Source organism: Melospiza melodia, chromosome 3, assembly GCF_035770615.1.
Source record: "Melospiza melodia melodia isolate bMelMel2 chromosome 3, bMelMel2.pri, whole genome shotgun sequence".
NCBI classification, from domain to species: domain Eukaryota; kingdom Metazoa; phylum Chordata; class Aves; order Passeriformes; family Passerellidae; genus Melospiza; species Melospiza melodia.
In genome coordinates, this window is record NC_086196.1 from 20555144 (window position 1) to 20571701 (window position 16558).

A 16558-nucleotide genomic window follows, 5' to 3' on the forward strand; every position below is an offset into this window, starting at 1 on the left:
CACATGAATTTTCCAGATTCAGGCACAGAAGCTTGACAGACTATCTGTGGATGCCTCCAGTGTTCTCTCTCCGTCCATCCTTGGTGTGGATAACAGTTTGGGGCCATGGTTTGGGGCAGGGTTTTGTTGGGACAATAGGTGTATTAGGTGTCTAACAGCTGGGATGGTTCCATGGATTTGTGCTGTGTGATTGCTTATATTCCCAGCTGAATTTTTCTCAGATGAAAGAAAAATAAATTTAGTCTGTTCTCCAGCCTTTCCATTCCTGGCCTCTCCTCAATAATAGAGTTTCTTTGATAACAAAGACTGAGCCTTTCTCTTGGTAGAAGCTCTTACAGGCTCTTCTTTCTACACAGATTTTTTTCATTGCATGCATTGGGTCTTAATGTTGGCATGATCCCTATTCCTCTGCCAAATGGGGTTGAAATTGGCTCAAAGAATCTCCCATTATTAGGCAAGTGCAGGCAGTCTCATTTCATTAGCCCTCTCCCCTTAGGAAACAGACTTCAGTGATGGGATCTTAGCTAAAGTAGTGCAGTGTTAAAAAGCAGTGCAGACACAGCTGCAGGCACACCTGTGTTTTAATAAGAAGTAATAACTTGTGCTGAACCTCTCCTGAAGCTGTGTTTTCACTGCCAGTTTAGCCCAAATGGCAATGTAGTCCTGGCAGTTTGGATGGATCTGTGGTCATGTTCCTTAATAAAATGATCCAGCTGCTCTTTAATCTGCAGCTTCAATGAGCTGAACATCAGAGATTCAGTAGAACCCATGATCTGAAATGTCTCCTTTTCTACACCCTTTTAATTTTTAAAACCTGGTTTTCAATTAGGATGCCTTGTAGATCAGAATGTTTTCAAATCTGTGCCATATTCTGATAACCAAGTTTGTGCAATTAATTATTTTAATACAATGATTGTTCCCTTTCAGAAACCTAAGGGTTTTTTTTACAAGTAGCCTTCCTTATAGGCATCTAGATGTCCTTGCTCAGTCAAAACTCTTATTGATTGTTCTGACTTGCAAAACAATGTTGTTTCTGAGTTCCAAATTGTGGAGTTTTTTCTCCTTGCTGTTAGCTAGATAAATAAAGATGTAGGCTGAAGATGGGCATCCATCCTTGTTGAAGAATATTAACAAAATCAATTTTTTCACCAAAAAAAAAATCAATTGATGCATTAGCAAAAGAGAAAATAAAGCATTGTGCTGTTTTAGCTCCCAGGAGCCTGCAGAGCTAACTCTAGCTCTCAGAATCTGAGATAAAAAAGATCTAAAGTTCACATCTAAATCCGCATCGGAACTTCTTCAGGGCACATGGAGCCTCTGACTCATTTCCAGACTGGATGTGCATTTAAAGGGCACTCACATAAAAACTGACCCTCCTGCCAGAGCTTCAGTGAATACAGACAACATTTGACTCTGCATTCCAGTTTGTCTTCCAAAAGCAATAAGATGATGGCACAGGAAGTTACATTTGTGAATCCATAACCTCATGAATTTTCAGTTGTTGCTGAAAATAGGATGTTGCTGTAAATATAGAAAAGCCTGATTTCTTCTACAAGGTCTAACACATCTTCTGTGGGCATTTTCTAGTGAAATGAATTTATTTTTAAATGGTGTATCAAACTAGCAAGCTCATGGGAAGATGGAAATATTGCTTTAAAGGGGAAACATTGTCCAGGAGCTGTTGTCAGAATCTCTGAAGATTTAATTCTGATTCTGTCACTGGTTTGATGTGGGGTGTTTGTAAACCATCAGAGCTTTTAGCTAAGAGTTTTAATAGGATTTAATTACAAAATGAGATGAATGCATAATAAAGTGTTGTGGAACTTTGCATCTGAATCTGAACTTTCAGATTGAGGCTATCTTGTAATAAATATCTTCTTTACCTCCTTGGGCTAATGTGAAGAGTAATTAATGTTTGGGTACTTTGAACATGCAAGCTGTAATGACAATACTAAGTTTTAATATTAAAACTATTAAATATTGGGATTCTGTAGTAGTCTCCTTCCATTTCATAGAATCATAAGGTTTTATGATGTGTTTAAAAATAAAAGTGCTCTGAGGAAGGACTGTCACTTAAATTTAAGATCAAATACTTCAAAAAGGATTATATTATATGCCTGAGAGTTCCCCCTGAGCTGCTTCTCCCTGCCTGCCCTCCCTCAGTACAGGCTGAATTTCTATATTATAAATGAATCCATCTTAATCTGTAGCTTGTTCGGGAGCTGCTGTGGCTTCCCAGCCTGCCTGGAGGGGTTTGTGGCTATCCCTGAGCTGATACATTGCACAGTATATGGGAATTTCCCCCTGTATTGGTGAGGCCATTCCTTGAGTTCTATGTCCAATTCTGGCCCCTCAGTTTGGGAAGGACATGGAGGGGCTGGAGTGAGTCCAGAGAAGGGCAATGGTGCTGGGGAGGGGTCTTGAGGGTAAATCCTATGAGGAGTGGCTGAGGGAGCTGGGAGTGCTCGGTCTGGAGAAAGGGAGCTCATCACTCCCTACAACTCCCTGACAGGAGGGTGCAGCCAGTGGGGGTCAGGCTCTGCTCCCAGGGAGCAGGGGACAGAACAAGAGAAAACGGCCTCAGACTCTGCCAGGACAGGTTTAGGTTGGACATTAGGAGAAATTTCTTCTCAGAAAGGGTAATTAGCCACTGGAATGAGCTGCCCAGGGAGGTGGTGGAGTCACCTGGATGTGGTACTCAGTGCCATGTTCTGTTTGACAAGGTGGCATTGAATCAAAGGTTGGACTCAGTGATCTCAGAGGTCTTGTCCAACCTCACTGATTCTGTGGTTCTGTGATTCCATGCACTTGCATGAGAGCACACATACAGCACTTCATTATTTGACTGTGAAAAACTAAAGGATTATGTCAGGCACTAATGGTTATGAAACATTCCTTATGGGCAGGTTACTCCACAGTTTTCTTTCTAAAGCCTTGAGCACATGCACAGGTGTGTCTGAAAGACCAACTTGGACAAATGTTGGACTTGGCTAATGGCTAATGTGCCTTAATATGGCATTTGATTTTAATATTGATGTAAAATATCTGGACAGAGAACCCCACTGGAATAATCAAACACTGTGTGCTCATAACTGCAAGTCAAGAACTCCATTGCCACTGATTTAACTACTAATGAATTTGGAGACGTCTGTGTCTGAGCTGTTGTTTGGACTGTCCTTTATTCATTGCACAGAAACAGGCACTGCTGGGATGTGATTCATTATGTCCTAATGTACATCCCTAGATTTGGTTAGATGAATTGCTCCCTGAAAGTGCATTTTTCTCTGACTTGATTATCTATTTTCTCTGAGTAATTAGCTCAGAAGTAGCTGGGTACATCTTAGAAGCCTAAAAGTTGGCAAAATGAATCCTACCTTTTTAGTCTCTGTTTTTCATTCTGGCACATCTCTTCATATTTACCTTTGATTTGTAGTACAGACTTTTTAAGCAAGCAAAATATGCCTCCTTGTTATTGGATAATATTTGATGGTTTTCACTGAAAAATAAAATTTGTGCATCAAGCTGATCTGTTAATATAACTGCTTTAATGGAAAGAAGCTAGTAAGACTGTATCTTTGATACTGAATCTTAAAGACACTTTTTCTCAGCATTTTCTTTCAAAGATGGACTTGTTAATGTTCTTTGCAACCAAAGTCTTTCTCAGATGAATTAACTTCTCTTTGTGCAACCCCTTGCATAGAAGAGTCATGGTGTATGCCTACAACACTGACTCTACAGCACTACAAAGAAAGGATTGATTCTAATATATAAATATCAGCCTAACCCTGCAATATCCAGAGTAAAGCATTTTGAGTGCCAGGTACTTCTAAATTGAAAGCTACTGTAATCAGCCACAATTTGAAAAGAGAAGGAGAATAGCTGATCATGTAGTGCTCTGTGAAGGTTTGTCCAATTGCTGAGGAATCTGGGCATGTGTTCAAAACCCATGGATTGAAGCAGTGCCCATGCAAAGGAACAAGTCACATCTTCTGGGACTGTCTCCGAATGAAAACATGAAAAACAAGGGTAGTAGAACATTTATATAAATGTCTCTGCTGCTTTCATATTTGTGACTGCAGAGTCTCTTCTGTTCTCTCTGTATGAGGAGAGCTGCAGTTGTCACGTTGTGTAGAGGTTTCGCACACATGGTGTGGGATGGCTCTGTTTGTGTAACACACGCTATTAGGGGCAGCCCTGGATCAGGCACCTGCCTTGGGATTCTCTCTTCTGCTGCCTCCCACTTGTTCCTTGCCTGCCTTTATCCACTGAGGCAGAGAGCTCCACTGTGCAAACAACAGCTCTTCTGTATGTCTGTGCAATGTTTGGTGCAACATGGGTCATAACCTATTGCATTGAGAACAGTAAAAATAATTTCTATTTTAGAGTCTAAATTACAGGAAGGCAAAGGTAACAATATGGTGCCACTGCAGTTGCCTCTCCTGCCTTTTGAATGAGGCTTTAAAGTAAAAATGGAAATGAGCAGCTGATGTGACCAACATTAATTTTTCACTCCTTCCCTCTCCTCCAGCACTTAAATTTAGATGTATCTCAGACTGAAACCATGTGTCTTGTTTTGGCAGGAATGCTACAGAATGGAAAGAAGTTTGATTCCTCCAGAGACAGAAACAAGCCTTTCAGGTTCAAGATTGGCAGGCAAGAAGTCATTAAAGGATTTGAAGAAGGTGTTACACAGGTACAAATAAATTGTTCTGTCTGAACCTGGAGCTGGCTGAAGGGTGTGTGAGCTCAGCAGTGTCCAGGGCAGTGGTAACAAGACCAAGTGGAAATCACAGTGAAGGATATGAAGTGTTTTTGTGAAAGCATGGTGCATTTGAGCACAATATTTCCTGTAGTTTCCATCCATCCATCCATCCATCCATCCATCCATCCATCCATCCATCCATCCATCCATCCATCCATCCATCCATCCATGGCTATCCCCTGCTCATGAGCCTTTCCCCATGGTATGCATTTGGGAGGGGAGAGGTGAAGTCCCCTCCCCAGGTGCCATGTAAGCTCTGTCCCTCTGCCATGGGCAGCTCCACGAACAGCAGTGGCCTCTAAAACATTGAGGTGGCAGCTTTTTATGGAGTGATGTCTATTCAGCTACTCCATAGAAGCCCAAGCTGCCCTTTCTGATGACATCCATGACCCAGCTACAGGTTCTGACCCTGACTGGATACGGTACCAAACTGCACTGGTACATTTTTACTACTTCAGACTCCCAGCTGCAAAACATTCACTGACCAGACCTGTGCTGAGAGAAAGAAAACTGCCCTCCACTGATTGCAGTTTGAGTACCGGCACAGTAAAAGCCCCAAATTACAATTCACTGCCAGGGCTTGCTTTTTGTGCAGTGCTCTGAGGGCCCCCCACACACGAGGAGTGTGATCAGGCTGCTCAAGAGCACGAGTGAATGAGATCAGGGTTCAAATTTCTCCTGACTTCCCATTTCAGGATCCAAGAGCTCAGTGTAGGAGGCAACTGTTCAAATGCTCTTACAGGAACAACTTTAACAGGAACAAGGTCTTATGCTTAAATAGAGAGAAGGGAAGAATGCAAAATGAGAAAAAATCCACTGAGAAATGATGCAACCATGCTTTGCCAGAGAGGGGTGGAAGAGACAAGGGTTTCCAGCCCTGTGGAGAAAGCAGTGTAAGCATTCCCCTCTCTCCAGCCAGAGAAGTCCATTTGAGGAATCCTAGACTCTGAAAAATACCATCTTCCTCTGAAGGATTTGAGTTGGACTGTTGATTATTTGCTTTGCAGAAAGACCTAAGAAAGCTCAGGGCTGCAGAGCTGTAGGAAGGAGAAACCAGTGCAGATAAAGCAGCATCAACAAGTGCTGGGAGAATCAAGTAATCCCTTCCTTGACTGTTCTCACTCCCCAGCTTTTGTCCCTTAGAAAATAAGTGGCCGAGAGCCATGCCAGGAGCCCGTGTGGCCACAGGCTGCCCTCCTGCTCCTCCTAGTGGATCGCTGACACAAGTCGAGCTCGTGGCTGTCTCCTTCCAGCCCAGGTTTGAGGGATTTGGGGAGTGTGCTGGACAGAGTCTCTTGGAACGAGGCAGGTCCCTGTGTCCAGCTCACAGATTTCACAAACCTTGGTGTAATGACTGTCAGGTGTCAGCAGGGTCTGTCTGCATTTCTCTGCTCAGCTTCTCGAAGTTCAAGTTTGCCTCAAACCTAAAACCCCAGGCATGACCTACCAGCTGCCTGCTTTGCAGGGACACATCCAAGCACTGGACAGCCAGCCCCATGCAAAATCTCTGTGGGGACCAGGGGAGGCCATCAGCTTGGACATCCTCAGCCCCATGCCATGAGTACTCCTCAAATGTGGGAAAGTTCATATCCCCATTTTTCTTCTACCCAAAGTAATTGACTTTCTAGCTTTGTATATTTCATAGAACCTGAAAATATTCTCAACCAAGAGGTATCACATCATCTGTAGTCCAGTGATGTGCCCAATCTTGGGAGAGAGGTCTGAGTTAAAATCACTGCTTCAAATGAGGGGACATTTCTTGGCCAGTGAATATTCCATCATCAGTGTATGATGCATGGACAGCACTTTGAAAATGTTCCAAAATACTCAGTTAGAAGATAACTCCACATCTCAGTGAGCAGTTCCCTTCAGAACCAGCCTGGAGTGAGGGAAATCAGCATTCCTGCCCATCCAGGTACAAGGGCTCGGTGCCTGGATACGTAGCATAAGTGAGATCTCTGCCCTGAGGCTTGGACTGAGTTTAGGGAAATAAGTGCTGAACCTGGCTGTGTTGAGCACTGATCTCTCATGAACAGAGAGCTCTGAGGGCCTTTCCCAGTGCCTGCTGATGGTGTTCCTTGTACCCTGTGCTCCACAGGAGGAGCTCAGACCTCCTGCAGCCTGCCCTGGTATAGGCAGGATGGACCAAGCATTGTGTTAAAAAGACTTTGTGTCACTTCCAGGCTGGTTCTGGCAGTTTAAATAACTGCTGTGAGAGTGCAGACCATTGAGGAGGCCCATGCCCATGTCTGAGCTCTTTGTGGCAGCTTCAGCTTGAAGTGAAACCACTTGGACTCAGAATCGTAGAGTGGCTTGGGTTGGAAGGGACCTTAAAGATCTTCCCCTTCCAAACCTCAGACTCAATAAACTTAAAGGTCTTTTCCAAAAAAACAATTCTATGAATCTAGTGATCCCAACACCTCTTGATTCTGTAAATCTGCCAGGCAATGATTTTTTTTTGTTTTCCTCCTAATTCTGTTTTTTTTTTTGTGTGTGTGTTCTCTTTTCCTTTCTCCAATGTCCAAAACACAGATGAGCTTAGGACAAAGAGCAAAGTTGACCTGCACACCTGAGATGGCCTATGGAGCCACAGGCCACCCTGGGGTCATACCTCCCAATGCCACACTCCTCTTTGATGTGGAGCTTCTCAGGTTAGAGTGAACCTTCCTGAGGGAGTTGGCTGGAGACATCTGTTAATAACCACCCGTTCCTTCCCGCCTTGCCAGCAGCGGGAGGAATCTTCACTGGAACCCCAACCTTCCCTGCTCAAGCTGTCCTGTCAGTAGCGCCTGGCTCTTGGTTTCCTATGCCTTCCTTCTCTTTTCTAACTTTGTGGTGTCTGTATTTGCCTTTTATTAGAAGCTTTGCTCTGAGGAAAAATGTCTCCCGGTGTAACATTTCCGAGTTGTACATTTTATTGGATTTGCATGTACGAAGAATTCACGGTGATGACTGAAAATATACATAAATATAAATATATATATATATATATATTCCTTATTGAAAAAACCACTGCCTTACTGTACACTTAAACCAAGAAAAAATAACCACAAAAGGTGCTCAGAAGAAAAAAATCCAATGTACGCCTTGTACATGAACGGGCATTAGCCAAACAGAGTTACCTGCGCTGCCACTTTTCTCAACTTGTACGTTCTGCTTGCTGCTGTTTTAAAAAAATACTGTCTCATTTAAGAGTTATAAGTATATATATAAAACAATAAAATCTTGATACTTTACCATTTCTCATCCTGTTTTTCTCTTCTGTCTACTGGGATGCTCTTTACTGTACAAGAAGTTCTTCAATCATCAACCCATTTTTTGTTAATTATTTCTCTTATATGAAATACATGTAGCTCCATGCACTGCTTGTATTAGAGATGGCCCAGTGGAAGATCTCTGTGGGACCAGAGGTACCAGGGACATGCAAGTAAGGGGTGCTGGGACAATTTTCCTGACTCACTGTTTCCCCTGCCTCTATGGCCCCTCAACTCTGGCCAGAATTTGGCTGCTGAAGAGATGGAAAGTGCTGCTTGTCAAAGACATGCAGTGCTGGTCTAATTATGTGCCTTTACAACAGCAGAACTAGTGTAATATTTTCTGCTGGAGCTGAGCAAGGCTAGAAAAGAGCAGGATTATGTGCATCCACCTTTCAAAAGAAATCCGAGCTGTGGGATGATGTGGCCACTGAACACTCTGGGGTTTTTAGGCTGTAGCAGCTGCTGCTGTTTACAAAGCCTGCAAACTGACCTTGTGCACTGGGCCTCTGGCACTTGAGACTCTGACATATTTATTTCATTTGCTGCTTATATGAATTCATGAAATGCTGGTTTCTCCTCTGGAGGCAGGAAAATGTGTTGGCTGTTAGTTACCTGGATTTGGGAGCAGGACCTGATCAGCAAGGCTTTCTCTGTGCTGTTATTTTGCCTTGTCTGATTTCTTTCCATTAGGCTCATTTTTCCTATTTGCTGTAGAAAACCAGGGTCGTGATGTTACTTTTATTTAACTTGACTGTAAACTATTTGCATGGTTTTTGACTAAGAGATGTATTGATGGTAATATTTCAAACAGTTGTGCTGTTTCTGTATCCGTGTAAGGAGAACACTCCCAGCATGAGCAGTCAGACAGCAAAGCTACAGAGATGTCCCCAGGTGACACCTCCTGGAGCTGGGAGAGAGAATGAGCCAGAAAAGCAAGACTGGTGATCTGGCCAGGGTCCATGGCTTGTGGTCTTCTCTCTCCAGGTGTTCATTTTACCCACAGAGCTGCATTTATTTCAGCTTGTTAATTAATAAACCCATAAATCCATATCTTATGGATTTTTATACACTAAGTGGAGTAAATCTTTTTCTCATTCTGCTTTCCATAAAGAAAGGAAGGGATTTGCAGAATCCTTTTCTTGTTGGAAATCTCAGGTCACTGCAGCAGCTGGGTAAGACCTTCACCAATAGTTCCTTTATTTAGGGCACGCTAATTTCCTGTTAAAAATTCGTGATTGGATCTGTCAAGATCTGATGTCCACCAGCTTTCCCAAATAATTTGAAAAGGTCCTGCTCTCCTTTGCCACTGCCCTGGCCTCTGTTGCTGGCCTTCCTTTCATCACTGGGTCACAGACTGCACTTCCCAAAGTCTTGGTTAAAGGTGGTATGGCTCTGTTGTGCCTGTCAAACACAGTTTCATTCAGCACATTGGTCTAAGCTGCTCCTATCAATGGCTCAGTTTAAGTTAATTGCTTATTTAAAAAATGAAAAAAACCCCAAAGTGTGATAGAATCACGGAATGGTTTGGGTTGGAAGGGACCTTAAAGATAAATTTGTTCCAGCCTCCTGCCATGGGCTGGAACATTAAACCAGGTCATTCAAAGCCCCATCCAGCCTGGCCTTGAACACTCCCAGGGATGAACACCCCCAATCTTTTGGGGAACCTTTGCCAGTGTCTCACCACCCCTCACAGTAAAGAATGTTTTTCCTAATCTATGATCTAACCCTGCTTTCTGCTAGTTTGAAGTCATTCCCCCTTGTCCTGTCACTCCATGTCCTTGTGAATAGTCTCTGCATCTTTCTAGACAGCTGTCTTCAGGTACTGGAAGGCCACAGTTAGGCCACCCCAAAGCTTCTCTTTCCCAGGCTGAACAATCCCAATTCTCTCAGCCTTTCCTCATGGGAGAGTGCTCCATCCCTCTGATCATCCTGGTGTCCCTCCTCTGGACTTGCTCCAACAGGTGCACATCCTCCCTGTGCTGGGACCCCAGCGCAGGATGCAGCAGGTGGGGTCTCACCAGAGATCAGCACCTGCTTTGGGGCCCTTCCTGAATGTCCCAACAGGGAATGGCAATGCCAGGGGTTGTGTGAGTGACCCTGGAATGGCCTCATGCTCCCTCCATCCCCTCTTGGCCTTGCTGTTTGGGAGCTTCTGCTGCATCTGAGCAATGGGCAGGGCACGGCTCTGCCCTTCTGCTCCTGTGGGTTTCTCACCAGGAAACCCAGCACGTTTCTGCTGGGCTCTGAGAGCTGATCATACTTGATCTTATCACTTCTGTCTGCAGAGCTGTCACTGTGCCCTTCCCTCCTGCCCTCCCAGCACAAACCAGCCATTACCCACTCTGTAAAATTCTTATTACAGCTGGCTGATGAAGCTCTCCCTCATCGCCTCCTCTCTGCAGAGACCTTGGTTGGAAACAGGGACAATTACATTTTTCATGCCAATTTCATTAAAAAGAAAAAATCTGAAAGGAAAACTAATTGTGCTTTGTGATACTTAGGGAAATTAAGTCTTCAAGGAAATGTAATCTTCAGCTCTTTATTCGACTGCGAATGCGTTAATTTATTTAATTGTATCATCGATCAACACAGCACATTATAATTATTACCTCTATATAATAGAATGGAAAAAATTTACTGTCATTGCCTGTGTAATCAGATATACTCTTGTTACTAATTTCTAAACAGTTTCAATGGGAAAAAAATGACCTTTGAGTCTTAATTTCATGCCCTACTTCCTGAAAAATTAAATGGGAAGTGAGCACACACAAAACCAGCACAGATGCAGAGTGTGAGCCTGGTAACATCTGCTTTATTTGCTGCCCCTCTGCCATTCATGAGCTGAACTCATTTCCCTGTTCTTTGATATTACATTTCAAACAAAATCTTGAGTAGATCTCATCAAAACAGTCCTCTGGGCATTCCATTTCCATTCCCTCTGTCTTGCAGGTACAAATTATTATTTCATTTTACATGTGCAGGGACATTGAAAGCCCTGAACAGGCACTGAAGAAAAACTATGAAATGGAATATTTAATGAAAGTCGGCAGCTGAGCTCTCAGAGAAATCAAAAGCTGCGGATCTTGAGGATTCATTGAAGGAATTTTTATTAATCTTATTACCCTAAAGAATTGCTTTTTATATATGTTTTTCAAACAGCATCAAATCCTCATCAAAACAGACACTGCAGTGCAAGCACCATGCTCTCTGCTATTGACAGAAGCAATGTGGTATTTGCATATGATTTAAAACAAGGCTGCCAGCATGCAGCACCATTATTGGCACTCTGGTATTTATTATCAGTGCTCATTATTTATTAGAACCATAAATCCAGCATGGCAACAAGCACCTCCAGTTCTCATTCAGCAAGGAGCCTTCCCAATGCCCAGCAGTTGGTGTAAATGATTTCAGTTATCCAAGTGTTTGGTACATGGATGTGTACGTATATACATGGCTCATATAAATATATATATTTATATATATAGAAGATATATATTTGGGGGCAGAGCAGTTTGTAACCCTTGAAAAGCTATGGATGCTCACGCAGAAGCAAATCCCCCAGGAGGATTTAATTCATTTAAAGATTTTTAATGCAACCTGGTTCTTGCCTGAGAGCTCTTGGTTTGTGTTAATCTGATGGGCAGCACCTGGAATCCAGGCTGGCCATGGAGGGACTGCTCACCTAACCCAGCTTCTGGGCTCCAGGTGTCCCAGTGCCTGCTCCTGACCTCAGCCAGGGTTACTGCAGCCTGCAAAGCTTCTTGCTGCAAAAACAGCATCAGTTTCAAGGGACAGATGCAGATTTGGGGGAATTGTGCACTAAGCATGGCCCTGGCTCACATCCCCGTGCCTGTGTGCAGGGGAAGGCAGGGCAGGTCTGTTCCAGTGTGCTCCAGGGTCAGGCACTGGATAGGACTCCAAGCATCCACCCAAAGCTGAAATCACACCTCAGCCATGGTGGCTGCTTTCCCCCTGAGCTGGCTTGGAGCTCTCTCTTCATAAACCATTACTGATTTATTAATTTGTAATAGCTTATTTGAGGAATGAAGAAAATAGGACCACTTAGTGCAAAATCATGAGTGTTTAGTTTCTCATTGGCTGCAGCTAGTAAATGTGAGTATTGCTGTGAGCCCCTCCCAGCTGCCAAAGGAGGTGCCCAGCACAGGGCAGTGCCAGGGATCTCCTCCAGGTGAGACGGGCATTGTTCCCACAGCTGGGCACCCCCCTGTCACACACAGGGACATCCTGTACCCACAGATGGCTGTGCTACATCTCCTGCCTGCATCAAACACTCAGGTAATGAATGACTCCCATCTAACAGCACAGGTTACAGGCAGGAGTACAGCCTTGATGAAAAAAAGCAAAATATGCCTTTATTTTTTCACCAAATGCACACAGCATTGTTCCCGAAGTGACAGATTCCAACAAAAAAGTAATTTCAGAAAATGGAAGCATTCCTCTATTTCAGTACATTTCAGTACAATGCACTGAAAAACAAAACTGGGTTACAAATTCCAGGCAAAGTATATTGTTATCTGCCCTGGTTCTGCACTGGCTGGAAGCTGTCTGGTCAGGGAGTAGAACATCACATCCCATGCAAATAAATCTTCCCAAGGCAGAATACTACCCACATTCACACAACTTCCAGCTGGTTCAGAACACAAGCAGAGGTTATTCTTTCTCACTTGCAAAAGATACTGGCTATGCACAGCCTGGATCACACTAATTTTAACACAAAGGACATGAGTACTGAAAAAAGAGCCAAAAAAAAAGTAAATTTGCCTTCCTTCACCACATGCTACACCTGAAAATGTATATACAGAAAATGTGTTACAATTCAACCATGCCAAGTAGAAAACAATCACACTACAGGTATCAAAATGAAAACCTTCATCTGCTGTCTCATTTTGGCCATGTGTTCTTCAATTCATACCAAATCCTCAGTCCAAACCTGGGACACAAAACAAAGCCCCCATACACTTTTTTTTTTTTGCTAGTGTGAGAGCTGGGCTGTTTCACTGCAGCTGATCAGAGCTGGTACCATCATTGGGAACAAGGTACTTGGTGTCTTCTTATCAGCTGGGTCCTTTTGAAAGCCCTTCATCTTCTACAGTTTGTGAAAGAAACTTTGCAACAAACACGGGCTTGGGCTTGCTTCATTCAAACACAGAACCTGCTCAGTCCCTTCTTGAAAGCTCTTGCTAGAAGCAGGACATTGCAGCCTTTACCAGGTCACCCTCAGCACAGGGAAGCCATGTGGCCTTGGGGGATTTAATCTTAGAGCAGATTTCCCTGTGTTCTAAATTTATTTAATCCTAATCTGAAGATATAAAAACTCATATTGCAGCTTATCAAATTCATAAGAGAAAAAAAATTACACTTTGTTAAGAACTCCTATGTTCAGGCCAGGAATTCGACGACAGGGCTTGAAAACAGTTTTCCAAAAAGGATCAGTTTATTTTGGTGGGTCTGTGTTAATTCCGTATTTTTCCTTGAGAAGCTTAAGCTGTTCTTCTTTCTTCTTTGTGTCCATCTTTTGGAATGCCTGTAATAAGGAAAATAAAATATGTAAGAAAACAACAAAAAAAATCTCTCATCTCATGACAAGTTATTTGCCAGTATCTGCAACAAGCACCACTGTGAACTCCATCACCATCACACACACAGAGCACTGTTTGATTCTTGTCATTGGAGAATGCCACAGGGCCCTGGATGTCAGCAATGACAGGGAGGAGAGAGAACTGGAGACCTTTTAGCCATAAACAAGATCTCCCCTCCTACTGCAGCTGTGCAACTGTGGGGCCTCTGCACCCTCTTCTCCCGAGTACACTCCCCACAAACATCTTTTTCCCACCCTTTGTCCAAAGGTTCTTTTTTTGCACACAACCCACTGAGTAAATATGAAACTCTGACCATGTATCCCGCTCACTCCCTCTAACAGTCTGGATTCTGTTTCTCAAAAACACCCAAGCAGCTGCCTTTACAAAGTGATGCTGGGGTTGTTTCTTTGTGGCAGCTGTGCTCAGGTGAGCTCCCCAGCCAGGTGCCCGTACCCTGTTGGCATTGTAGTAGAGCACCACGAGGTATCTGTTGCACACGTTGAACCCCGACAGGTGGTCACAGGCGTTCTTGGCATCGAAGATGTCCTCGTACACCACGTAGGCTGTTCCTCTGGTCTCAGGGGTATTCCCACTGCTCAGCAGGGCAGCATCAATCAAATAAAACCAACAAGAAATAGTTTATTTATTTCACAGTGACTGAGATTAGATGAACCAATGCAACGTCACTAAAAAACAATTTGTTATTTTTTCTAGGTGTTAAACTACATGCCTGCTTTCCACACCAAACAGTTCAGAGCCAGAGACAACAGCAAAATGTGCTGTATTCTGCTCCATAAGGGAAAGGCACCTCTCCACAACAACTGGGCTGTTGAAGGGCTGCCATGCTGTGTCTGGAAGCAATTTAAATTTTTATTATAGCAATTAGCTTTTATTTAGTATTACAAGGCTTGGCAGTCAGTCAGTGGCTGTCTGGATCAGATGTGTCCCTAGGATGGAAAGGGCTCCTGGCATATCACAAAGTGAATTTAAGAGGCAGAACAGCCCTGCTGGTGCAAGCCCACTGCTGAGGCACAGCCATCACCCACAGCAGCACCAATTCCATGTCCTTTTCCTGAGGGATGGGACACAGGTCTGGGCACACAACAGTAAGGAGCCCAGAGGGGCTGCAGAGATCCCAAAGGTCTCAGCTGACAGGCAGTGACAGAGACTGCAGAGTCAGAACAACCTCCCTAAGATGCTTCTGAGAACTCCCAAGGACAAATGGTATCACAAATATCACACTGGGGTCTATGCAAAGGTGAGGACCAGAATGGGATAAACTCTGCACAAAGCACAAAAACCTTTACAGAGGAGCTTTGTTCGGATTTCTGTGGGAAAATCCATGAATGAGTAGCTCTGAACAAACTGCTGGGTGCACACACCAGAGCATCACCCCAATGGAGAGCCCCTGATCTGCCCTAATTGTGTCCCACTATCATGCTGTTCCAGCCCACATGTTTGCAGAAAACTTAAGTAAGTACTGGCTCTCCTTTATGCTCATTAGCAGAGTTCCACCTATTTAGCCAGGCAGTGTTTACACTGCCCCTTGTTCCCTCAGCCACTTCTCCAGTCACATCCACTGCCCTCCCTTGCCCAAGAAGGGTCTGTCTGGTGTCACATCCCAGCGTGACACCAGCAGCATGTGTCCCTCTGTGTCCTTTGCTTACTGAGAGCAACTCTGTAAAACTCGCTTTACACAACAATCATTCAAACAAGTCATCCAGGGAAGCTGTGGATGCTCCATCCCTAGAAATGTTCAAGGCCAGCCAGCTTGGATGGGGCTCGGAGCACCTGGGCAGGTGGAAGTTGTCCCTGCCCCCTGCAGGGGGTTGGAATAAAATGTTCCTTAAGGTCCCTTCCAACACAAACCCTCCTATGATGATCAAAGCTCAGGTCCTCAGCATTTGAACTAACAAGGAGAAGAACATCAGAGTGGCTGCAGACTTGTACAACCTCCACACATTTCAGAACCAAAGGCACAGTCACACCTCCCCTACCCAGACATGGCATGGCCCGAGGACATCCTGTCTCTGCCACACAGGGCCTGCTGCTGTATTTGCTTCTAGTGAACAGATCCAGCAACAGCAACATCCCTGTTCTCCCACTGGTTAGCAGACACTCATAAAACAGGAAAACTGTTTGTGCTCAGCTTCTGCCTTTTCTATTTTCACCCCAAGTCAAGGCAAAACTTTAGTTGTATTTGAAACTTAATTAAGCACACAAGACTGTCATATTTTATCAACCTCCCAGGGTTCATTTAAAATATAAGTTCATTCTCTGCACCTCCCAGCAGAATAATTCTCTAACAAATGCATGTGTTAAGAGCACCATCACATCCCCTCTGGCACTCGGGGTGTGCTCCAGGGCATTGAAACCCGCTGTGAAACCCTTCACGGTCCAAAGGAACTGGAAACACTCACACTCTGATCTGCCGGATGGGCCCGTACTTCCCAAAAATGTCGTACATCTCCTCGGCCGTGATTTTGTAGGGCAGGTTCCTGATGTACAGGATCCGGTTAACCTCCGGAGGGAGCCGGATCTGATGGGGAAAAGACAAACGGTGTGTTAGGCCCAAGGCACGTACTGCAAAGCTTAAACCCAGCAGCCTAGGGCGAAATAATGGAATCACCAGGGCTGGAAGGGGCCTTAAATATCCCCCAGTCCCACCCCCGTGCCGCGTTCACCTCAGAGCAGCGGGGTGCCCGGAGCGCAGCCCGGCAGGGACGGGACAGGGCAGGGCAGCGCACTCACGTTGGCTCGTTTGGCTGCTTGCATCGCCATGTCGGCGGGCGGTGAGTGGGGGCCGCGGCCTGGGACAGAAACACCGGCGGGGACCGAGCGCGGAGCGGGGACAGCGGCGGGGACCGGGAGCGACGCGCGGGACACCCGGGTCTATCCCAGCAGGCACCGCGCGCTGCCCTCACGGAACCGGACCTATC

At 44.7% G+C, this 16558-nt stretch overlaps 2 protein-coding genes across 3 annotated transcripts in view; one reads left to right on the plus strand and one right to left on the minus strand.

The window, feature by feature from the left end:
* Positions 1–7998, plus strand: part of FKBP1B (FKBP prolyl isomerase 1B) — a 44183-nt gene extending 36185 nt beyond the window's left edge. For both annotated transcript variants that reach the window (XM_063150929.1, XM_063150930.1), the window contains 2 exons: positions 4581–4693; positions 7295–7998. In XM_063150929.1, the coding sequence (XP_063006999.1) occupies positions 4581–4693; positions 7295–7423 (242 nt within the window). In that variant the 3' untranslated portion in view covers positions 7424–7998. The remainder of the gene's footprint in view (positions 1–4580; positions 4694–7294) is intronic.
* Positions 7999–12370: 4372 nt separating this feature from the next.
* SF3B6 (splicing factor 3b subunit 6) lies at positions 12371–16510 on the minus strand. The gene is made up of 4 exons (XM_063150928.1): positions 16371–16510; positions 16040–16158; positions 14073–14211; positions 12371–13564 (listed from the first exon to the last, which is right to left on the minus strand). Exons 1-4 carry the CDS (start codon positions 16398–16400, stop codon positions 13475–13477), a joined length of 378 nt encoding a protein of 125 aa, XP_063006998.1. The 5' UTR covers positions 16401–16510; the 3' UTR covers positions 12371–13474.
* Positions 16511–16558: the final 48 nt, after the last annotated feature.